This window comes from Phyllostomus discolor, chromosome X (assembly GCF_004126475.2).
Source record: "Phyllostomus discolor isolate MPI-MPIP mPhyDis1 chromosome X, mPhyDis1.pri.v3, whole genome shotgun sequence".
Taxonomy (NCBI): domain Eukaryota; kingdom Metazoa; phylum Chordata; class Mammalia; order Chiroptera; family Phyllostomidae; genus Phyllostomus; species Phyllostomus discolor.
Genome location: NC_050198.1, coordinates 100,717,962 through 100,741,874, shown reverse-complemented (window position 1 = coordinate 100,741,874; position 23,913 = coordinate 100,717,962). Strand labels below are relative to the sequence as shown.

Sequence of the window (23,913 nt, the reverse complement as noted above, 5' to 3'; positions counted from 1 at the left end):
ATTTAGACATGCTCTCCTTCATTTATACAAATAATTTCTAAATCTAGACACAGAGTTTTAGATTCTTCCCTATTAAAGTTCGGCCTGTTTCTGCTCTTACTCTATTACGTTTTACTGGAACATATAATGGCTTTGGGGACTCAGTGTTTTACCCTGGACCCCATGATCTTTAGCATGCTATGAAAAGGTATGGAAGAGCTCTCCAGCCACCCAGCTCTGTCCCCATCACCCACCCTTGACATTATAGATCAACATCACCATTTTCCCCTAAGTAACACCTCCCAAAACACCAATTCAAACAAATATATGCAGCCCTATGTTTATAGCAGCGTTATTTACAGTACCCAAGATCTGGAAACCACCCAAGTTCCATCAGTAAAAGAGTAGATAAAAAACCTGTGGTACGTCTACACAATGGAATACTGATAGGGAACTCAAGACTTGGAAAATTTTAGCTGAAGGTAAAAAGTTATGAGTCTAGCAAGTAATATGAATGTTAAGCTTTTGTTTCAGAAACTACAGATAAGGCCCATCCTGGCTCCTGGGAAAAGCAGCCGACCTCCTGGGGTTCTGGCTAGAGATGACTGCCTGGAGACAAGTTGGAGGCATCCGGGCCTTTTGTGTGACCACCACCACCCCCGCTTTGGGAACAGCTAGCTGCTGAGAACAGGAAGGCTGCAGCTTTGCTCACCTAATCCTCCCTGAATTTCAAAGCCCTCACTGCACCTTGTTTGCCGCCCCCCACCCCATAAAAGATCTGGCCAGGAAAGAGAAGAGAGGGTGGTTTGTTAGGGTATGAACCCGCCATCTTCTTGGATCGCCGGCCATCTGAATCAAGCGCCTATAAAGATTCAATGGCTGTCATTGCTTATTGGATTTGGTAGTGACAGGCAACCCAAACGCCGTTGTCTCTTCCGATTACATACTGCACAGCAGTTAAAAAGAAAGATTCTTACCTTTTGCGAGAGCATGGATGGAAGGACCTAGAGATTATTATGCTAAGTGAAATAAGCCAGTCAGAGAAAGACAAATACTATATATAATCTCACTTTTACATGGAGTCTAATGAATGAAATAGACTAGTAATCAGAATAGAGGCAGAGGCATGGATGTATGAAACAGACTGACAGCTGTCAGAGGGGAGAGGGCGGAAGGGGGACTGAATGAAAGAAGGTGAAGGAATCAGCCAAAGAACATGTATGCATGACCCATGGACATGGGCAACGATATGGGAATGACCTGAGGGAGGGGAGGAGAGGCTGAGTGGAAGTGGGCTAAGGGAGAAAAAGCACGGACTATTATAATAGCATAAGCAATAAAATACAATAAAAAGTAAGAGACAGAGATTGGAGTGATGCAGCCATGAGGTCAGGAATGGCAGTCAACAGCCACCAGAAGCTGGAAAACTCAGGGCACAAACATCTTCCTCTAGAGCTTCTACAGGGATCATGGTGCTGCCCACACCTTGATTTTGGACTTCTGGCCTCCAGAACTGTGAGAGAATAAATCCCTGTTGTTTTAAACCACCATCCTTATAGTAATTTGTTACAGAAGCCACAAGAACTGAATACAATGTATCACCCTTTTCTCTCAGTGAACACATTAGGACTGGACCATGGGAGAGGGCAGATGTGAGGCAGAGGAAGGGGGGAGATACTGTGATTTATTCAATAACCACCAGGTGGCAGTGCTGTGCAAGGGAACGCATAAAATCCTGTTCTAATGTTACTTCACGTTCTCCCTCTTCCCTCGGATATCAACTTTCATTCCAACCTACTGACCCCAAAACTTCTTTCTGGCCCTAAAAACTGCACACCTGGGCCTTGGACATCCAGAGGTTAGATGATAGATGTTAGATTGAGCATGTCAGGGATTGGTAAGCAAGGAAAGGAAAAATCTGTCTTTTAGTCCTCTATACTTTTAAGCACAGTCAACACTGTCAATACTGTTTTTCCCCAACGCTTTTGGAACAAACAACCTAGGATTCCCTTCAGGAAAGGCCTTTAGCAGATGGTGAGGTGGACAAAGCTGCTGGCCTTTATATTTCCAGCTGCTTCTCTTCAGTAAGCCCATCCTCCGACACCCATTGCTCCTTCTGCCCCAGGTCCTGCAATCGTGAGGAAGTAGAATTTCGTAGCTAACATCTATGGGCCAGGCATTCTGCTAAACCCTCCTATACCTTATTCCATTTCATCCTTAAACCGGCCTAGAAAAAGCTATTGTAATTATTCTGATTCTACAGAATGAAAAACAGGTTTAGAGAGGTTGGGTAACAGGGTTACAGTTCCTAAGTGGTTGAATCAAGCTTCAAACCTTAGTCAGCTGATATCAATTGCCACACTTAGTGCTATCTGGCTTCTATGTTTTGGTGCTAAGGCCCAGTTTCAAGACCAGGAAAGGAACCCAGGTGTGCTGTTTCCTTGAGTGGTGGGATCCAAGACGCACTCCATCTCCAGGGAGGTGATGGCGCTTCAGGAAGGAACGGCTGTGTCCAGTTTCAGCAAAGACACCCTGCCAAGCATAGCTCCAGGGCAGAGGAGCCCTCAGATTCCAGAGATCTGGCTTGGACAATGGGCACGCAAATGTTAATTAATGTGAACCAAAGGCTGGAGAAACTGCCCCAGCCTTTTTTTTTTTCTTTGAAGAATGCAAAATAATAAAAGGTCAGTTTTAGTTTTTTTTTAAATCCCTGAACACACCCTGGCTGGTGTAGCTCAGTGGATTGAGTGCGGGCTGCGAACCAAAGGCTTGCAGGTTCAGTTCCCAGTCAGGGTGAGGCAGGAGATAGTCAGGAAGGAAGCTCCAGAGGCCCCGCAGGGCTGAGGTAGAAAACATCTATACATGACAAAGACCCCCTAAGACGGGTTGTTCCTGTTTTCTGGGATAACTCTGAATCATAGAATGCGCCTGCGCACTACCCCTGATTCATGATAATATCATTATAATGAAATAACATTGTGGGACTCCCTTCTCCAGTAGCCAGTCAAGAAAATCATGGGAAACCACACATGCGCAGTAGCTTTGAAATCCAACTCCTTGTACCTGTGCAGGAAAAGCCCGCCAAAGACTAGCCAGGGGGCTTCTGCCCTATAAGAATAGAATCCCCCAGCCCACGTGTTCCTTCTCTGCTCAGAGTTGGCCCACTCCCGTGTCCTGTGGAGTGTACTCTCACTTAATAAATCTCTCTTTCTTTATGCTAAAAACTTTGTGTGTTCGGTTCAAGTCTTTGTCCTCGATCACTAAGAACCTGGTTACCTGTGCACACCTGTGACATATGCAGTCTGTCTGTTGGTACAGATTCTTAGAAGTACAATTTGTTCTATCTTGACAGGAATTGCTTCGGAGAAACTAGCTGAACAATGTTCTCAAGCACCTCTGAGGGCTTTCCTGATCGCCACAGTGTCAGGCGACGTGTCTCCCAAGTCTTCTCCTTAATGAAACGGATACGTGTTCCAGATTACTAATCCCCTAGAGTGTGGACACCATACCTCAAGCAGCCCCCTTCACTCTTCCAACTGCCCAAAGTGTTGACAGGAGAGACCTGGTTCTCCTTGCTGACGCATGTAAAGAATGACATATCAGCAAATGTAGCAGTATGTAATCAGTTTATTAGTGGCCCGTTCCCATGGAAGAGAACAGGACTGGGTAGAGTAGGGGGTGAAAGGCAGAGTTTCAGGGCAAAGCAGGGCGAGAAAAGCAAGAGAGGCTGGAGACCAGGGTGGCAAGCCCCTGGGCAGCCTGAGGCCAGGTGGCCAGAGGCCCTGTGGCCCGAGAACCAAGAGCTCCCTAAGCCCCGGGGAGAGAGGGAGAGAGAGAGAGACAGACAGACAGATAGACAGACCTTTGTTCTCTGGACTTATATAGTTGGTGGGCTAGGAGGGAAAAAAAGTCACATGTTGATTAGCGGGTAAATGCGGCGCCAGCTTTCCTGGGAAAATGTGATTACCCAAACTTAGGGATGAATGGAGGTCTGTCCGCCCGAATTCTTATCTTGCTCCACTTGGTCATCTTGTTGTAAAACAAATACCTGACAGTTAATTAACATTGGGGCACTTCCCAAAGTTATTGATGGGCTCTTTCTGTAAGCATCAGGGACTCCCTCCTAAAACAGATAGTGACCAGAGGTGGGCAGTTAACAAAAAGTTGTTTTATGGGCTCTTTCTTCGGGCACTGGGGACCCTCTCCCACATTCCAGGCCTTGGGACAAAAGCACAGTTTCAAGGCTTTCTTTCCCAGAGAGTGGAAATGCTACATAGAATTTCAAGGACTTTCCTTCTTTCTTGCTAACAGTGTTTCTTGTGATGTTGTAACACCTGGCAATATTATCAGACCAGGCTGAGGACTGCTGAGTTAGCATGTGAGACTTGTCTCCTTCCTCCTCCCTGCCTTGGTTTACTGTTTATTCTACCTAATTGGTCAAAGGCATTTCCTGGCAACCAGGGTGATGAATGCTGGCCAGTGACAGTATTACAGTCTCAGAGCTCTTCCTATGCTGTCTCCTGCTTCTAAAGGACATTAACCACATGGTCTCAGGTGTGATGGCCATAAGCAGCTCACATCCTTTTCCCTGCAGAACACGAACACTCAGTCACACCCTTAGCCTCTGCACACCTTGGACAACATTGCACTTGCGGTCACGAAGACTTCCGGTCACTCAACCACAATTAGCTGCGCATTGTCCTTCTCCACGGACTTGTTGCCCAGCGCATTTCTAATACGAGCCCAGAAGAGCGGCCTCTCGTGGACACAGTCGGGCCAGGTGATAAACGTCTGCCTGTTCACAAGTTTCCTGAGTCGGTGGTAGCTGGATAACTTATAGTTTGGGATCTCTTCCAGGAAGATCAGGATGATGACATCCTGGTGCTCGTAGAACATCTTGATGCTGGCCAGCTGCACTTCGAGGCGGCACCATTCACTGTGCAGGTAGTGGTTACTGACCACACACAGCGTCTTCCTGCTGGTGTTGATGGCGTTCTGAATGTTCTCAAAGATGTCTATGCCAGGTTCAAAGTCCCGGTGGTGAAGACAGAGCTTAAAGGTGGGCTGGCCATCTTTTTCAAGGGCTGGAACCAGCTCTTCATATACCCACTGCTCATCAGTGGCAGTGAAAGAGACAAAGGCATCATAGAGGAATTCCTTCTTTGTCCTATGCCACTTGGCCAGGTACCAGGCTTGAAATATGTAGAGCCCATACCACAGAGATGAAGTGATCTTGGCACCAAACCAAGAGAAGACCATTGTCACAAGGACCAGACTGAAGGAGCAGAAGAAGCAAACCTTTGCCAAGTCAAAATTGCACATAGCATCATCAAAATCGACCAACAAGCTCTGGGTATCTGGCTGCTGACAGGGGTAGCTCCGGAGGTAAGGGATATGGACATCCGCTGTGTTGATGGACCAGTTCTTGAGCCACACATTGTCACAGTTGCATTGCAATTTGTTTCCATAGAGATCAAAGTATCTCAGAGACGTCAAGTTTGCCAGATGACTCTGATTAATGACTTGCAGGTTGTTGAATCTTAAAGAGAAGACCTGAAGGCTTTCTAAGCCAGAGAACATGCCGGGAGTCAGTGACTCGATGTTGTTGTTTTCCAGACGCAGCATCTGTAGTCTTTTGAGTTTTCGGAATAAGGAAATATTTAAATAAAGACTCCGGTCTCCAGATTTTGTTCCGGAGATATCCAGCTTTGTGAGATTAGTCAGGCAGTCCAACTGGTGATGGTCCAAGAACACCATGGAATTTTTGCCTAGGAGTAGCTCCTCCAAGGCGTGCAGCCCTTGGAAGAAGTTGGTGGGAACAACCTGAACCCCATGCATTTGTCCTTCTAGGTTGAGTTGTTTCAAAGACTTGAGGTTCATAAATGGGGGAGAGCTCAAGGTTCTGGTGGTTTCGTAGGTGATTTTATTAAAACTGAGATCCAAAACTTCTAGATTTTCAAGGCCCAAGAAAATACTTGCACTGAAGCTTGACAAGATATTGTATGCCAGGTCAAGTTGAGTAAGGTAGGTAAGGCCAGAGAATGCATTCTTCTCTATACTATTCAGGCGGTTCTGGGAGAGAATCAGAACTTGCAGTTTCTTCAGAAAATGAAAGGTTTTGGATTTTAGAGTTCGAAGATTGTTGTATCCAAGGTCTAAAATCTCCAAATTTGGAAACTGAGCAAAGGAGTATCTGTCGATTTGCACTATCCAGCATCCAGCCACGTTGAGCTCCTTCAGAGAATACAGCCCATAGAAGGCCCTAGCACTGAGTTCCGTGATGGGATTTTTAGAGAGGAAAAGAAATTGTAGGGACCTCAAGGGTGAAAAGGCAAAATCTGGAAATCCTTTAAACTTGTTGTGACTCAGATGTAGGGTCGTCAAGTTCTGGAGGCCACTCCAGGTCTGGTTGGTGACAAAGGCAAGTTGGCACCTGTCTAGTTGCAGCCTTTGGAGGCTGGGCATGCCATTGAACTCACTGTCATTGAGGTAAACCAGATTATAGTTTTGTCTCAGGTCAAGGGACAAAAGCCTGGTACAGTTGGCGAGATGCTTTATGTCCCCTGCCTCCGTGGCCTTTTGCCTAAAGACCAAAGCCTCTAACACGGGCAAGCTTCTGAGAAAATGACACACACGGTTGACGTTTATTAAATGGCTGCCTCGAAACACCTGGTCACTAAGGTCTATTTCGCTTAGATTCTGTAGGTGTTCGGCTGGCAGCATCTCCAGTCTCATCGATGTCCCACTGAGATTCAAGCTCCTCAGCTGGGGCAGAGTTTCCAGAGCCACATGCCGGACGTCTGCCAGGTTATTCTGAGAGACATCCAGAGTGGTCACATTAGGCAGTGACAAAGCAGAGAAATTTAATTCCGTTAGTTTGTTCCCCTGCAGGCTCAGCTGGGTCAGGGAGACCAACAACCTGGGGCTGTGGTCCAGGATGCTGATGTTGTTGAGGGTGAGATCCAGGTATTCCAGGCGCGGGAGATGCTGGACCGCTTCGAGAACATTTGAAAAATTGCTAATATGGTTTCTAGACAAGCTTAAGTGTTTCAGGTTGAAAAGAGGGACAAAGGCATTTTTGTGAATGTTGGTGATTCGATTATGGCTCAGGAGCAAAGTCTCCAAGTTGGACAGGCCCTCAAAGGAGTCGTTCACACTGCGAATATTATTTTCTATCAGGTTCAAAAGGGTCAGATTTTCAAGTCCCCAAAAAGCCCTCTTCTCAATCTTCCAGATGGCGTTCCACTCCAGTCGCAAGTCCACCAGAGCGGACAGATTAGTAAAGCCGTAGGGAGGAAGGGTTTGAATTTGGTTTTGTGTCAGGTTGAGGTGAGTAGTGTATCCCGGGATGTCAGAAATGGCCTCTGTCAAGTTGACGATCTTCTTCCGAATGCAGAAAACATGGCGAATATCCAATTCATACTGTGTACATTTACTGAATCCATATGTCTCTGCCAAAGACAGCAGGGACAATCCAATGAAAATGAGGCAGAGCTGCTGAGGAGGCGAGGGGTTCTCTAAGCCCATCTTGTCAGCCCCAGACTTCAGAGCTCCCGTTACAAAGAATACCCCTTCCCGTGTCCGATGCTCATTTTGGAAGAAATGGTCTTTCCATGTGACTTCGCTGCAAAGAAAAAAGAGAAAGTCGTTTTGTTTACATTTTTCTGTCAATATCTCCTCCCTCCTTCAAGAAGATGAAACAAAATTCTCCCCATGTTAACTTCTAAGACAAATCCACTTCTAAAGCAACTCCATGTATATCAACGAAGACCAGTGCTATCTCTCCCATAATAAAAATTGCTAGCATACGGAGGCATAACAAAACTTCCCAACACTCCTCTCGCCCCTGCACAATAAAATACCCCCCTTGGTATTTGGGCTGACACCTGAAATTCCACCACTGCAGATGCGCTTTGGGGTCTGTGGAGCTCAGTCCAGTTAAATAAATCATCCATGATAGGGGGGAAAAACAACAAGGTTGACAAAGTTTACAGGTTGCCTCTATCTTTTATTCTGTTTTTAGATTTTTGTTTATTTATTTATTTTTAGAGGGAGGGGACGAAGGGGAGAAAGAGAGAGAGAGAGAGAAACATCAATGAGCAGTTGCTTCTCACACGACCTTAACTTGGGACATGGCCCGCAACCCAGGTATGTGCTCTCACTGGGAATTGAACCAGCAACCTTCTGATTGGCGGGATAACCCTCAACCCACTGAGCTACACCAGTCAGAACTAATCCTGTGCTTTGGACAAACAATTTCACCCCTCTGAATCCCTTTTCTTATCCATACAATGGGAGAATGATACCTACTCCCTCATAATGTGGTGCAGATTCAACAAGACAACGTCAAGTGCCCAGCTTGCTGCCTGGTACACTGTTCCATCAAAGGTTATTCCCTTCTTTTCACCTAAACTCTAGGCCACCACTAGCACACTATTGTGTAGATCTCCCAGCTTTTGTCTCAAAAACACTGCTAGTCACAGAGGAACAAAGGAAATAGCATAGCTGCATTGAGTTGTTGTCTTTCCTTTGTATACATGTGTTGTTATGGGCACGCACAAATATACGCCATTGCCTAGCACTATTTTGCAAAGCTAGGAATTACAAAACAAGCAACCATTATAGAAATATATACCTAATAACACAGGACTTTTTTGGATGGGTACAATGATGATCGGCACAGTATTAGAACCAATAGAATCACAAAGCATGACTTTAAAAAGCTTTTTATAAGTGAAGTAAGCTCCTTGCTGCTTACATCAGTCACTCTTGGCGCTATCCGTGTTTCCAATGTTCGTAATTCTTGTGGTAGTAAGTGACATCTCATCGTCTTTGATTGACATATTTCTGAATATTTGTGATTTTAGGAGTCTTTCCATATATTTGGTAGCCATGTAGAGTTTTCCTTCAGTGACCTGTTTAGGTATATCCCTTTTCCATTTATCAATGGGATTTCTTGTATATTAATCCTTTGGTGGTTTAATGATTTAAAGATCTTCCATCACTTAACATTGTCTATGATATTGTTTGTTGACTGGAAATTTGTCATTGTGATGTGATAAAAAGCCTTTTTTTTTTTTGCTGTATGATTTTGCATGTGGATTATTATTTTTAAAAAAATCATTTCCCTCTTTAGACCTGGCTGGGATAGCTCAGTGGATTGAGTGCGGGCTGCGAACCAAAGAGTCGCAGGTTCAATTCCCAGTCAGGGCACATGCCTGGGTTGCGGGCCAGGTCCCCAGTGGGGGCCATACAAGGGGCAACCACACATTAATGTTTCTCTCTTTCTCTCTCCCTCCCTTCCCCTCTCTAAAAATAAATAAATAAAATCTTTAAAAAAAAAGTTTTGAATCCTTTGTGTTATTGTTAATCATAAGTAATAGAAAGCTTTCTGAACTGTCTTATTAGTTTTTAAATATGACTGTATAGTCTTTTAGGTTTATCTGTCAATGATTATATTCTCTATGAATAATGGAATTTATATATATATATCTTTTTAAAATTCATATTGATTATATTTCCTGTGCCTTTCCTTTTTTTAATATTATTATTTTTTAAAGATTCCTCATTTATTTTTCTTTTTTAAAAGATTTTATTTATTTATTTTTAGGGAGGGAAGGGAGAGAGAGAGAGAGATGTCAATGTGCAGTTGCTGGGAGTTATGGCCTGCAACCCAGGAATGTACCCTGGCTGGGAATCGAACCTGGGACACTTTGGTTCCTAGCCCGTGCTCAATCCACTGAGCTACGCCAGCCAGGGCTTGCCTTTCCTTTATGTTGGTCTCACATAATATTGGTCGCAACCTCCAATACTATATTAAATTATAGTGATGATAGAAAATGTTTTTTGGTTAATAGGATGGCATCTATGCATTTTGCCATTAATTATTTTATTTGCTGTAGCTTTGGGTATATATCAAGTCAGAAAAGTTCCCTCCTACTCCTAGTTTTTAAAGAAAGAATACAATTGAGTTTGACCGGAACACAAACGAGGGAGAGGGAAACGGAGAAATTAACGTAGGGAGAGTGTACAGGCAAAAGGACTTTCTTGTACAAATGATAAAGTGACTCTAATACGGCAGCATGAACATGGGCATTACTGACTCACTACAAAACTCAGCAAGACCAATAATCTTAACCCAAGTTCATTTTATTTATTTTTAAAATATTTTTTAAAGACTTTATTTCTTTTTGGAGAGAAGAGAAGGAAGGGAGAAAGAGAGGGAGAAAAGCATCCATGTGGGGTTGCCTCTTGCATGCTCAACTGGGGACCTGGCCCCGCAACCCAGGCACATGCCCTGACTGCGAATCGAATTGGTGACCTTTGGGGTCGGAGGCCATCATGCAGTCCACCAAGCCACTTCAGCCAAGGCTGAACCACATTTTATACATAGGGAAGTGAAAGTTCGGAGAGAGGAACTTGCACAACATTGCACAACGTAATATGTGTCAGAGTCGTGATTGAAATCATCTCAAAACCTCATGCTCTTTCCATGATATCCTGTCACCCTCTAATTCCAAAAGAGGAGTCACCAAACATTTGTAACAGCGATTTTATTATAGAGATATTTGTGTTACCCATCTTGGTGATTGCTTTGAAGGATGTAAATTAGGTGTGTAAATTCTAGAATATTCCAGAAAAGATGGTGCCAGAAGTTTCTGCTTACACTTCATATTCATGTCCATGACAGAGCAAATGCAAAAGCAATGCTCTTGAGAGTTTCGATTTCAAGTTCAAGGCAGCCCACCAGCATAATGACTGAGACGAATAGATTGATTTAATACTTGAAGGCATTTTGACTTTATTAGGCCACAAGAAACAATGGGCCAGAGGAGGAGAGATTTCATTGTAAAAGTAAATAGAAGAAGAAGGAGAAAGAGGAAGAGGGGCAGAAGAGGAAGAAGAAGTAGTATAAGTAACTATGTCTTGCCTAAGTGTAGGGGTGCGGGAAACTGGGTAGAACAACACAGCGCCGCCAGATTAACGTATTCTCTGCTCTCAGACATGACAAGGGGTACCAATATGACCCCTAAAATCTATCCCTGTTTGTTACAGGGCATTTTTTCTTTTTTTAATAAATTTTATTGATTATGTTATTACAGTTGTCCCAGTTCCCCCCTCCATTCCCCTCCACCCTGCACACCCCCTCCCACCCACATCCTCCCCTTTAGTTCATGTCCATGGGTTGCACATATAAGTTCTTTAGCTTCTACATTTCCTATACTATTCTTACCCTCCCCCTGTCTATTTTCTACCTACCATCCACGCTACTTATTCTCTGTACCTTTTCCCCCCTCCCCTCCTCCCACTGCCCTGTTGCTAACCCTCTGTGTGATCTCCATCTCCGTGGTTCTGTTCTGTTACAGGAAATTTTAAGTGAAGCAAAAATGTAAACATCCACACTTGTCCAAACATCCAAATTTCCTGCCCTGACAAGAGAGAGAAAGGGACAAGCCTTCTTGGTCAAGTTTCCCTGAGGGCAGGACTAGTGGAAGGGAGTCCTTTTACCTGAAGCTGCTGCTGTGGCTGAAAGCAGAGAGGCATTGAGAGCCAGTGCCAGAGCAAGAAGCTGAGTCCTATCAGCCAGAAGAGGGAAGTTCTTGAAGGTGGTCAAAATGAAGGGCTTCTGGAAGAAGGTGTGGAATTAAGTTTAGCAAGCTGGGGAGATAACACCAGAGAGCAGACAGTCCCAAGAATGAATAGTACAGGAAATGGAGAAGCCAAAGAACTTATATGTATGACCCATGGACATGAACCAAGGGGGGATGTGGGTAGGAGGTGGGTACAGGGCAGAGGGGAATGGAGGGGGGAAATGGGAGAACTGTAATAGCATAATAAATAAAACATAATTTTTTAAATGGAACTCTTTTTTTAAGAGTTTATTTATTTATTTTTAGAGAGGGAAGGGAGGGAGATAGAGAGCGAGAGAGAGAGAAACATCAATGTACGGTTGCTGGGGATTCTGGCCTGCAACCCAGGAATGTACCCTGTCTGGGAATCGAACCTGCGACACTTTGGTTTGCAGCCCGAGCTCAATCGACTGAGCTATGCCAGCCGGGGAATAAAACATATTTTAAAAAAAACTTAAATGTACATCTCCATACCATAAAAATCCTGGAAGAATACATAGGCAGTAAAATCTCTTACATTTCCCATAGCAATACTTTTTCTGATATATCTCTTCACACAAGGGAAATGAAAGAAAAAAAATAAACAAATGGGACTATATCAAACTAAAAAGGTTTTTTTTTTTTTTTTTTTGCACAGCAAAGGTAACCATCAACAAAGTGAAAAGACAGCCTACTAAATGGGAGAACATATTCACCAATGATGCATTTGATAAGGGATTAATATCCAAAATGTATAAAGAAATTATAAAACTCAACAATAAAATTCAAACAATCCAATTGTAAAATGTGCAAAGGACCTGAACGGACTCTTCTCCAAAGGGGACATACAGATGGGCCAGACATATGAAAAGATGCTCAGCATCACTAGCCATCAGAGAGATGCAAATTAAAACCACAATAAAATACCACTTCGCACCAGTCAGAGTGGCCATCATAACCAAATCAACAAACAAGTGCTGGTGAGGTTGTGGAGAAAACGGATCCCTAGTGCACTGTAGGTGGGAATGCAGACTGGTGCAGCCACTGTGGAAAGCAGTGTGAAGCTACCTCAAAAGACTAAAAATGGAACAGCCTTATGACCCCATGATTCCAGTTCTGGGAATATATAGAAAGAAACCCAAAACACAGATTTGAAATAATATGTGCACCCCTATGGTCATTACAGCATTAATTACAATAGGCAAGATTTGGAAACAGCCGAAGTGCAGAGCAGTAGATGAGTGGATAAAAAAGCGGTGGTGCATTTACTCGATGGAATACTACTTGGCTGTAAAAAAGAAGGAAGTCTTACTGTTTGCAACAGCGTGGAAGGACCTGGAGGGGTATTATGCTCAGTGAAATAAGCCAGTCCGTTAAAGAGAAGTACTCCATGATTTCACGTATATGTGAAATCTGAAGAGCAAAATAAACTAACAAACAAAAGAGAAACAAACTCACAGATACAGAGAATAGACTGACAGCTGTCAGAGTGGAGGGGGGTTGGGTGACTGGGTGAAAAAGGTGAAGGGATTAAGCAAAAAAAAAATACAACAAACAAAAACTCAAACACACAGACAACAGCATGGTGATGACCAGAGGGAACAGAGGGTGGGGGGAGGTAGAAGAGGGTAATGGGAAGATAGATGGTGAGAGAGAGAGAGACTTGACTTTGGTGATGAAACAAAGAAGAAAAAGGGGAATGGGAAGAAGAAGGAGGAGGAGAAGGAGAAGAAGGAGGAGGAGGGAGAGGAGGAGGAAGAAGAAGGAGGAGGAGGAGGAGGAGGAGGGAGAAGAAAGAGAAGAAGAAGAAGAAAAGCAAAAAAAAATTCTTTTTATTTATGTTTAGAGACGGAAGGGAGGGAGAAAGAGAGAGAGAGAAACATCAATGTACAGTTGCTGTGGGCCATGGCCTGCAACCCAGGCATGTACCCTGGCTGGGAATTGAACCTGCGACACTTTGGTTTGCAGGCAAAAAAGTATTTTTAAAAAAGAAATGAAAGCAAAAGTGCCTGGTGCAAGTTGATAGACTGTGTATCCAGTGGATGTGAGAATAACTGGGAGATGATGAAAGAACTGAGGGAACTAGAGATATCCGGTTTGAAAAAGGGAACCGTCAGGGACCACTGACTATATTTCAGCAGCCACCACCCCCATTCCTTCTTTCCGCAGAGCCTCCGTTTCCAGGCCTGTATACAGTAAGCTGGTAACTGTTTCTTTAAGACCTCTAAGGGAGGAGAGACAGAAGAGCATAATAGGGAGAGACACTAGCTTTCTTACCAAGAAACACGGACTTCATACTGGGCCTAGGCATTGATTCCATCACAGAGAGAGCCCTGGAGCCAGGAAATGCCTTCTAACCCCCAAAACGTACCCTGTAATCCAGACAAAAGGGTCCATGACCCAAGCATAGCAAAGCCCTGAGTAGCTTGTCCATGAGGAGCGAATGTGTTTGTTGTTCTCAATCCCGCCTGAGCAATGGAATCATCTGGGGGTTAAAAACAGGTATTTCCTGGGCCTCTCTCAAGAATCTGGGTTTTAAATAAATGCCTAAGTTATGCAGCCAGGGAGGAAAGGACCTTTACCCAGGTGTTCTCAAATTTCAGCTTCAACCAGAATCACCTGGAAGGCTTTTTTCTTTTTTTTACTTTATTTTATTTTGAAGATTTTATTTATTTATTTATTTTTAGAGAGAGGAGAAGGGAAGGAGAAAGAGAGGGAGAGAAACATCAGTGTGTGGTTGCCTCTCACACATCCCCCATTCAGGACCTGGCCTGCAACCCAGGCATATGCCCTGACCAGGAATCAAACCAGTGATCCTTTGGTTCGCAGCCTGTGCTCAATCCACTGAGCCACACCAGCTAGGCTACCTTATTTTCATTGTTGACACTGTTACAGCTGTCCCCATTCTCCTGACTCCCCATTTGCCGGAGGCTTTTTAAAACACACATTGCTGGGCCCAACCCCCAGAGTTTTAGATTCATTTGGTCTGAGGAGGAGCCCAAGAACTGGAATTTTGCCCAGTTTCCCAGGTGATGCTGAGTTACTGGTTCAGGGACCACGTTCTATGAATAACTGGCATAGCCTATCTCTTTTAAAAGATTTTATGTATTTATTTGTAGACAGAGGGGAAGGGAGAGAGAAAGAGAGGGAGAGAAACATCCATGTGTGGTTGCCTCTCATGTGCCCTCCACTGAGGACCTAGCCCACAACCCAGACATGTGCCCTGACTGGGAATTGAACTGGTGACCTTTCTGGTTTGCAGGCTGACACTCAATCCATTGAGCCACACCAGCCAGGACTTGTTATTATTATTTTTAATACATGATGTTTTCTCTGTGAAATTGGGAGGAGTGGATGCTTCCATCTCTACTCTTGGAAGGGTTTTGACAGTGCTATTTTTTGAAAATGTGGCTGGGGATGGCAGAAGTGACAGAAGGGGTGATCCCCAGTGCATGCTCTAGTTGGAGGGGGTCTGTGGAACTTGATGCCCAGAAAAGATATCTCAAAATTGCGGAGCACTTCACAGTTTACAGTGCTGTCACGGTAAGCTCCGTGAAGTTCTACAAAAGAAGGAGGTGATAGGGGACTCAACACTTGGAAAATTTTAGCCTAAGTTAAAAAGCTGTAAGTCTAGCAAGTAATGTATATGTTAAGGTTTTATTTCAGAAACTACAGATAAGGCGCATCCTGGCTCCTGGGAAAAGCAGCCGACCTCCTAGGGCACTGGCTAGAGATGACCGCCTGGGGACACGTTGGAGGCATCCGGACCTTTTGTGTGACCACCCCCCCCCCTTGGGAACAGCTAACTGCTTTAGCTTCTCACCTAATCCTGCCTGAATCTCAAAGTCCTTACCACCCCTTGCTTGTCCTCCCCCACCCCCCTTATAAAACATCTGGCCAGGAAAGAGAAGGGAAGATGGTGTGTTAGGGTATGAACCCGCCATCTTCTCAGATCGCTGGCCATCTGAATAAAGCGCCCATAAAAGATTCAATCGCTGTCATTGCTTATTGGATTTTGTAGTGACAGGCAGCCCAAACGCCGGTGTCTTTTCCGGTTACAAAAGGAGGGCCAGAGAGGTAGCGTCATGGCACTTAGTCAGCAAATGGTATGTAGAAATGAGATTCAAGTGCAGACTGCTTGACCTCCAATCCAGGGCTCTTACAACCTCTGCACAAGCGGCCCAGGCACACACTTTCATGCCTGGTCCCTAAGTCCACTGTGTGGTGTCAGGGTCCTGTGGGCCCAGACCACTATCTAGAATCCCACCCTTTCCTTCCAAATGCTTCCTTTCGGAATTTCTGAGGCATGATGAATCCAATCACAGATCCCTGTAGTGCTCACAGTGAAAATTAACTCTAAACTGCCATATGTCATCTTAGAGAGCTTATTAGATTGAGAGTGAATGTTTCAAAAGCACTGTGATAGTTTGCACAGCATATTCTGTGTCGTTGTGATGGTGATAGGGGCTTAAGACTTGGGAAAATTTACCTTAAGGTAAATAGTCATCAATCTAGCAAGTCATGTGTATGTTAAGTTTTTGTTTCAGTAACTACAGATAAGGCCTATCTCGGCACCTAAGAGTAAACAGATGACCTCTTGGAGACGTCTGTACCAGGAAGAAGCAAGCGACTAGCCTTCCCCCTTGGAGGCAACTGTTGAATTTCGAAGGCTTTCGCTGACACCTTGTTTGCCCTTCCCCAACCCCCTTATAAAAGATCTGGCTGGGAAAGAGAGAGCAAGATGATTTGTTAGGGTATGAACCCGCCGTCTTCTCGGATCGCCGGCCATCTGAATCAAGCGCCTATAAAAGATTCAATCGCTGTCACTGCTTATTGGATTTGGTAGTGACAGGCAGTCCGAATGCCGGTGTCTTTTCTGGTTACAATGGCAGCACCTAACTGAGGATGCACGGGCTATCCCAAGTTCTTTTCTCCTACTATAGGAGACTGTTCTGCGTGGTGTGGTCCCAGACAGGACCCACGCCCACGGATAGGTTCTCCCGTGGGGAATCAGGCCTGCAATGTACCTAGGCCGCTTTGAGACTTGCTTTTGCTAAAATTCCCTCACCCTGAATTGAGACAGCAAGTGCTTACTGTAACTTCCTCAAATCCATGCTAAACCTTCCAAGGAGGAGTGTAACCAGTTTAAGTACTTTACCCTTTGCATTTGCAAAAATCCCTCTTCTCTGATGTGATTAGTTGTTTTCTGTAAAAGGTAACCACCAAATGTGAACCTGTGCATAGTACATGAGGACCATCATGTAATGTGCCCAGAAAAGCAATAAAAGCTTGTCAAGCCAAGGGCTGAGGCTTGCTCTCCCCTTGAGAGGAGAAGCTGCACCATCCATTTTCATCCACAGGACTCGGTAGTCCATGTGACTTTCTTGTGCCTCATCCACAATGTGGCAGGCCCCACGAGCCGGGGTTCACATCAATCTACCATTGTATAAGCCCAAGGTGCAAAACACAATGATCTGATGTATATATGTGGTTGGAAAAGATCATCACAATAAGTTCAGTTAACTCCCATCACCTCACAGTTACAAAATTGTTTTCCTTATGATGGGAATTGTAAGATCTACTCTCTTAGCAACTCTCAAATACAGGAAACAGCACTGTGAACTAGAGTCACCCTGTTGCACGTTGTGTCCCCGACTTAACTTGTAACTGGAAGTTTGTACCTTTTTACCATCTTCACCCCATTCCCTCACCCCCCCCCCGCCCACCACCTCTGCCAAGCACAGGTCTGATCTCTGTTTCTATGAACTTTTTTGTCAGATTCCACATAGAAGCAAGATTATGCAGTATTTGTCTACCCACTCTGGAAGTCCACCCACGTTATTGCAAATGGCACGATTTCTGTGGGGGTTTTTTTTATGGCTGAATAATATTCCATTGTACAAATATACCACATTTTCTTTATCCATTCATCCACCATTGGACACTTAGATTGTTTCTATCATCATGGCTATTGTAGATAATGCTGCAATGAATGTGGGAGCACACGTATCTCTTCAGATCTGAAATTCTTAAAAGCTACTTTAGTCACTGGGAACAGCCCTTGTTGGCTGATATGAAAATAAATGTTGGCCCTGGCTGGCGTAGCTCAGTGGATTGAGCACGGGCTGTGAACCAAAGCATCGCAGGTTCGATTCCCAGTCAGGGCACATGCCTGGGTTGCAGGCCACGGCCCCCAGCAACCGCACATTGGTGTCTCTCTCTCTCTCTCCTCCCTCCTTTCCCTCTCTAAAAATAAATAAATAAAATAATTTAAAAAAAAGAAAATAAATGCTGTACCACCTCCATGTAGTTCCACTGCATATGGTGAAATTTCTATAAGTTACTTTAAAAGACAACATATTATTTTCCTGATCCCTCAGGCTCTAGTAATGCCATCTGTCTCTTGGGACAATTCCGGGAAAGGGTTTCTTTTATTATACAGCAATATACAACATACTAATCAAAGTTCAAAGAAAACAACATACCCGCAAGAAGCTCTCGGTCCACACTCCTGTTGCTCATCTTTCTGTACTCAGATTTTCTGTAAAATAAGGAAATTCTTTCTTGGGAAGTTTCAAAACTTCAAGATGATCGCTCTGAGCTCTTAAGACATGTGACCAACTAAGAAGCATTTCTTCCTCTTCAGACTTCATGGTTTGGTTTTGTCGTTGGATTTGCTCATTTGGGGGTCACTAAAGGAGTTTCCTCAGAAGCGCCAAAATCCCGCTCGGGGGCATGTTGCAAAACAGAATTTCTAGTGCGAAGATGTTATCTTGCACCCATCGCATATTCCTCCAGATTTCTTGCTCCCTGGGAGCTCGTGGGGTTGCTCAGCTCGCTCAAGCCCTGTGTTGGCAGCAGTTCCAGCAAACTCGTCTGGAACCGCCCGTGTGAATGCGTGGGGAGAGGCCTCCCTTCCTTTGTTTTCTTCCTGGAACCTGTGTGCTTCTCCAACTAGGTCTCAGCTATGTTTGAGTTTCGGGGTCAGGCTGTGCGACCCTGCTTATTTCCGCTCTGACTCCTTTTGGTCACCAATTTGGCTGCCTGTTAAAGAGATTACCCATGTTGCACTGCATTTTCTTTAGTCTGGGGTGCTGAATTTCTTCCTTCCCCTAAATGATAGGCAAAAGAAGCTCGTGAAGAGATTGAATTCTGAGGAGATTGAAGCCACACTATTAGGAACTGATTCAAAGCACCGATGCTTTCATTTTTGTGGGAAGAAGTAAAACCACAGAAACCCATTTCCAGGGCCAGCCTTTGCCAGAACCGAGGAATTTCTAGCCAGGCCTTGGTAGTTTAATTTCAGTACTCTGTCCTTCACACATCTCTATAGTTCTATATTACTGGGCACGGGGGGGGGGGGCGGGGGGGCGCAAAGATGGCACTACAGAAACTTGGGTATCTGCCTTCTGTTGACAGCCCAGTGCTCTTCATGTTTAAGTACTACAACCACAAACTTTAGGTAGAGGTGCAGCTCATAAAAAGAGAAAGAACAAGCCCTGGCTGGCGTAGCTCAGTGGATTGACCTCGGGCTGCGAACCAAAGCATCGCAGGTTCGATTCCCAGTCAGGGCACATGCCTGGGTTGCAGGTCAGGTCCCCAGTTGGAGCCATGTGAGAGGCAACCACGCACTGATGTTTCTCTCTCTCTCTTTCTTCCTCCCTTGCCTCTCTAAAAATAAATAAATAAAATCCTTAAAAAAAGAGAAAAAAACAGAATAATATATTTTGCAATAACATCATCCTGGAGAAGGCGTGGGCTATACCTGAACAAAGTCTTTTTTTTTTTCCGGAAGAGGAGAGATTTCCCCCTAGCAGGATTCCTGAGACATTTTTTTTTTTTTATGCAGGGTCCTCTCTTTTGGCTTTTCAATACTCTCACTCACACTATGGAGTATCTGTTGAATAATAATAATAATAATAATAATAATAATAATAATAGTTGCTGGAAAAAAATAGGGAGCATTTATCATATCCCAGGCATTGTAATGAGTGCTTTACATGTATTTACACAGGTAACAAAAAACTTTGAGGTATTATCACTTTTGCACTTTTTAGATGAGTAAACTGGGACACAGCATAGTTACATAATTTGCCCAAAGCCACCCAGCCAGTAAGGAACAGAGCTGTGACGGTATCTTTCATTCATCTTTCTGGGAGTACTATTCCCAGGAGATTTTTCCTAATAGAAAGGTCTTTCTAAGGCTACCAGCAAGGTATCCTCCCCTACCGGGCTGCTCAGAGATGACTTCTTTACATATTTCTTTCCAGAAACCATGTACGACCAGTTCTCTCAACTGAGTTGCAAGGAAGGCAAGGGTAAAGACTATCTCTGGCTCATCATGTAAGTAACTTATAGAAGAAATTCATGGTGCTAGTAAGTGCTGTTTTGTGGGAAAACATACCACAGTGCTGGTCTGGATGCTCTCTGAATTACATAAGCACTATCAGGCAAATAGCCTATAAAGTAGGGGTGTCGAACTCATTTTCACCGTGGGCCACATCAATCTCGTGGTTGCCTTCAAAGGGCCAAATGTAATTTCAACTCCTTAACAGTTAAGGAGTAGTTACATTTATATAGTCCTAAAATTACCTTGCTACGAGCCTTGGCTGGTGTGGCTCAGTTGGTTGAAGCATTAATCCCCATAAACTGAAGGGTCGCAGGTTCAATCCATGGTCAGGACACATACCTAGGTTGCGGGTTTGATCCCTTGTAGGGGCACATACAGGAGGCAACTGATCGACATTTCTATCACATCCATATTTATTTCTCTGTCTCTCTCTGTCTCTAGAATCAATGGAAACATCCTCAGGTGAGGACAAAATAAATAAGTAAATAAAAAGATGTTCTTTGTGAGATGCCTAGGGTTGATCAGTCTTGAGTTATTAGACGTAATCCAGAAAATCAAATCCTGTTTTCTTTTGTCTTTTGAAACATTGTGGTAAAATGTATGTAATATAAAATTCGCCCTCGTAAGCATTTTAAGCATACAACTCAGTGACATTAAGTACCTTCACACTGAGTCACCAAATCAGACCTACACATAATCTGTGTCTGTATCTTTAAAAAAGTGGACCACACATCTTGTCGGCAATGAATATCCTAATACCTGCTGGTATCTTTGCTTCATCCTTTATGTTCTTTTCATGAATCCAGGAAAGTGACAGCCTCTTCAGAAAGTCACTTCCTACCTATTTGGTAGGTCTAGCAGTTCAGAATTCATTTTCTTGTCTTTATTACACTTTTTTAAAAAAAGATTTTTATTTATTTTTAGAGAGTGGAGATGGGAGGGAGAAAGAGATAGAGAGAAATATCAATGTGTGGTTGCCTCTCACATGCTCCCACTGGGGATCTTGCCTGCAACCCAGGTGTGCACCCTGACTGGGAATCGAACTGACAACCCTTTGGTTTGCAGCCCATGCTCAATCCACTGAGGTATGCCAGCCAGGGCTTTATTATTACACTCTTAAATAACATTTTTATTCCTTTCTTCCTGTATATTGTAGCTTACATTGGAGAGTACAAAAAGCCTCCTATATTCAAAACTGTTCCTTCTGACTCATCCCTACAATAAAGTTGAAACCATTGATTAGCCTTTTGTGTTCAGGTATGGACCATAAACATGTGACCTATCACTCATTTGCACACTATGTACTCAACTGAAAAATGGGATAAATGGTGTCTGTCTTACTCACGGGGTATCTGTAGGAGCCAGGGGAATATAAAAAGCTGCACTGATGTGAAGGGTATGAAGGTTCTATCCTGGTGGTCATTTTCATGAAAAGAAAACCTTCTGGATTGTTCTCCATCAATATTGCATTTAATTATTTTAATATATTAGAAGTTCAATGTTTACTTTTCAAGACCAAATGAAATGTTAACATGTTGATGATGAAGAATAATGCCTAACATCTATTTGTAAGGGGATGCTTTCTAGTGCCAAGTGATACCAAACCAAACCGGAAGTGGCTTTAAGGGTAAGGGAAATAAATGTACTATCCATCTCACATGGCAAAAAGTCCTGAGAGGGGCAGTTCCAAGTTGATTATTGCTGACACCAGCAAGGGCAACACGGCTATAGCAGCTCTGGGAATCATACCCTCATTTAATAACATTCAAAAATCTTGTGTTGTTTTTTTAACCCTCTTATTTTAAAAAATGCCTTTTAAGGGAGCATACAATAAAATTGACTCTTTTGGTGTACAGTTCCATAAGCTTTAATACATGTAAACACACTGCCATAATCAATACACAGAAGGGTTTTCTCACCCCTCCCCCAAAGCCCCTCATGGTAATCTTGAAGAAACCACTGATCTGCCTTCTGTTGTTGTAAGTCTGTCTTTTAAAAAATGCCATCTGTCCTGGCTGGCGTAGCTCAGTGGATTGAGTGCAGGCTGCAAACCAAAGCATTGCAGGTTCTATTCCCAGTCAGGGCACATGCCTGGGTTGCAGGCCATGGCCCCCAGCAACTGCACATTGATGTCTCTCTCTCTCTCTCTCTCTCCCTCCCTCCCTCCCCTCTCTAAAAATAAATAAAATCTAAAAAAAATGCCATCTAAGGAGTGGGTAAAAGCATTGTTGTAGGTATATATAATGGAATATTATTCATAGAATTGAATCTTACCCTCTGCAACAGCATGGATGGACCTGGAGAGCATTATGCTCAGTGAAGTAAGCCAGGCGGTGAAAGACAAATACCATATGATCTCACTCATATGTGGAATCCACAGAGCAAAAGAAACAAAATAGAAACAGACTCATAGATACAGAGAACAGACTGATGGTTGCCAGAGTGGAGGGGGTTGAGGGGACGGGATGAAACAGGTGAAGGGATTGAGAAATATAGATTGGCAGTTACAGAGTCGTCACTGGGATGTAAAGCACAGCATAGGGAATGCGGTCAATAATACTGTAATAGCTATATATGGTGCCAGCTGGGTACTGGAAATATCAGGGGGACCGCTTTGGAAAGTATATGATTGTCTGACCACTATGCTGTATACCTCAAACTAATACAAAACAATATTGAATGTATACTGTAATGTAAAAAAAAAACATTATCTAAACAGAATCACACAGTCTGTAAAATTTTGAGACTGACTTCTTTCACTCAGCATAATATGTTTCAGATCCAATAAATTTTTTGTGTATATTAATGGCTCTTTCTTGCTTATTGCAGAGTTGTAGTATTCCATGGTATGGGTTTAGCACTGTTTGCTTACTCATTTGCCAGTTGAAAGATACTTGGGTTGTTCCTTGTTCTTGGCAATTATGAATAGAACCCCTAGAAGTACTTGGCAATAGGTTTTTGCATGAACATAAGTTTCATTTTTCTATAGTTGTGTATCTCAACCAGGGACTCTTTTGCCCCCAGAGGGTATTTGGCAATCTCTGGAGACATTTTAATTGTCTCGACTTGGGCCGTGGGGGCACTACTACTGCCATCTACTGGATGCGTCCACGAGGGACGCTGCTAAACATCCTACAATGCATATAGGACAGCTCCTCGCAACCAGGAATTAGCTGGCTGGAAATGTCAACAGTGTCAAGGCTGAGAAACCTTGATCTAGTGTAAATGCCTAGGAGTGTGATCACTGGGTCATATGGCAAGTGTATGTATACAAGAACTGGCCAAACTTTTCTCTGCGTTGGCTATGCCATTTTAGATTTCCACCCGTAATATAGGAGATTTCAGTTGCTCCGTATCTTTGCCAGCAAACTTGGATGGTTTAAATAGGTATATAGTGGAATATTTCACTTGTGCCACTTTTTAAGAGTGAAGAAACAGCTCCGTCTGGTGTGGCTCAGGGGACTGAGTGCCAGCCTGCAAACCGAAAAGTTGCTGGTTCAATTCCCAGTCAGGGCACATGCCTGGGTTGTGGGCTAGGTCCCTAGTAGGGGGCACGTGAGAGGCAACCACACACACATTGATGTTTCCCTCCCACTCTTTCTCCTCCTTCCTTTCTCTCTAAAGATGGATAAAATTATTTTTTTAAAAAGGAAACTTTTCCAGAAGCCCCAAGGAGAATCCACCTCATCTCATTGTTCAGAACTCCATCACACACCTCTTCCTAAATCAATCACCAGTTATGGAGAATAGAATTATGATTCATCACTGAGAATACTTGCTGACTTCTAAATATGTTCTGTAATTTTGTTAGGCCTTCCCATATTTTCTCATGAAATAACAAAAAGGCATTACTTGTAAGAAATGCCATACTTTGACGCTGTTCTCAGAAGGCCATGTAGTGACACTTTCCGTGTGTGTGAATACAGTAGGGGACAACTCAAGAATTGGCCATGTCCCATGTTCTCCTGTTCCTGA

At 43.7% G+C, this 23,913-nt stretch overlaps 1 protein-coding gene and 1 long non-coding RNA gene across 2 annotated transcripts; one reads left to right on the top strand and one right to left on the bottom strand.

Moving 5' to 3' along the window:
• The first annotated feature begins 498 nt into the window (after positions 1-498).
• On the top strand, positions 499-21,310 carry LOC118498430. The gene is made up of 3 exons (XR_004900921.1): positions 499-622; positions 14,014-14,016; positions 21,300-21,310. It is a non-coding gene; the product is annotated as an uncharacterized LOC118498430 (long non-coding RNA).
• Positions 4,598-18,348, bottom strand: LOC114504913 (toll-like receptor 13). The gene is made up of 2 exons (XM_036016486.1): positions 18,074-18,348; positions 4,598-7,603 (listed from the first exon to the last, which is right to left on the bottom strand). The coding sequence occupies exon 2, from the start codon at positions 7,504-7,506 to the stop codon at positions 4,651-4,653; it is 2,856 nt and encodes a 951-aa protein (XP_035872379.1). The 5' UTR covers positions 7,507-7,603; positions 18,074-18,348; the 3' UTR covers positions 4,598-4,650.
• Positions 21,311-23,913: the final 2,603 nt, after the last annotated feature.

What these genes read in the sequence shown, in the direction of transcription:
- LOC114504913 (XM_036016486.1), bottom strand. Translation starts at nt 7,506, where the DNA reads ATGGGCTTAGAGAACCCCTCGCCTCCTCAGCAGCTCTGCCTCATTTTC.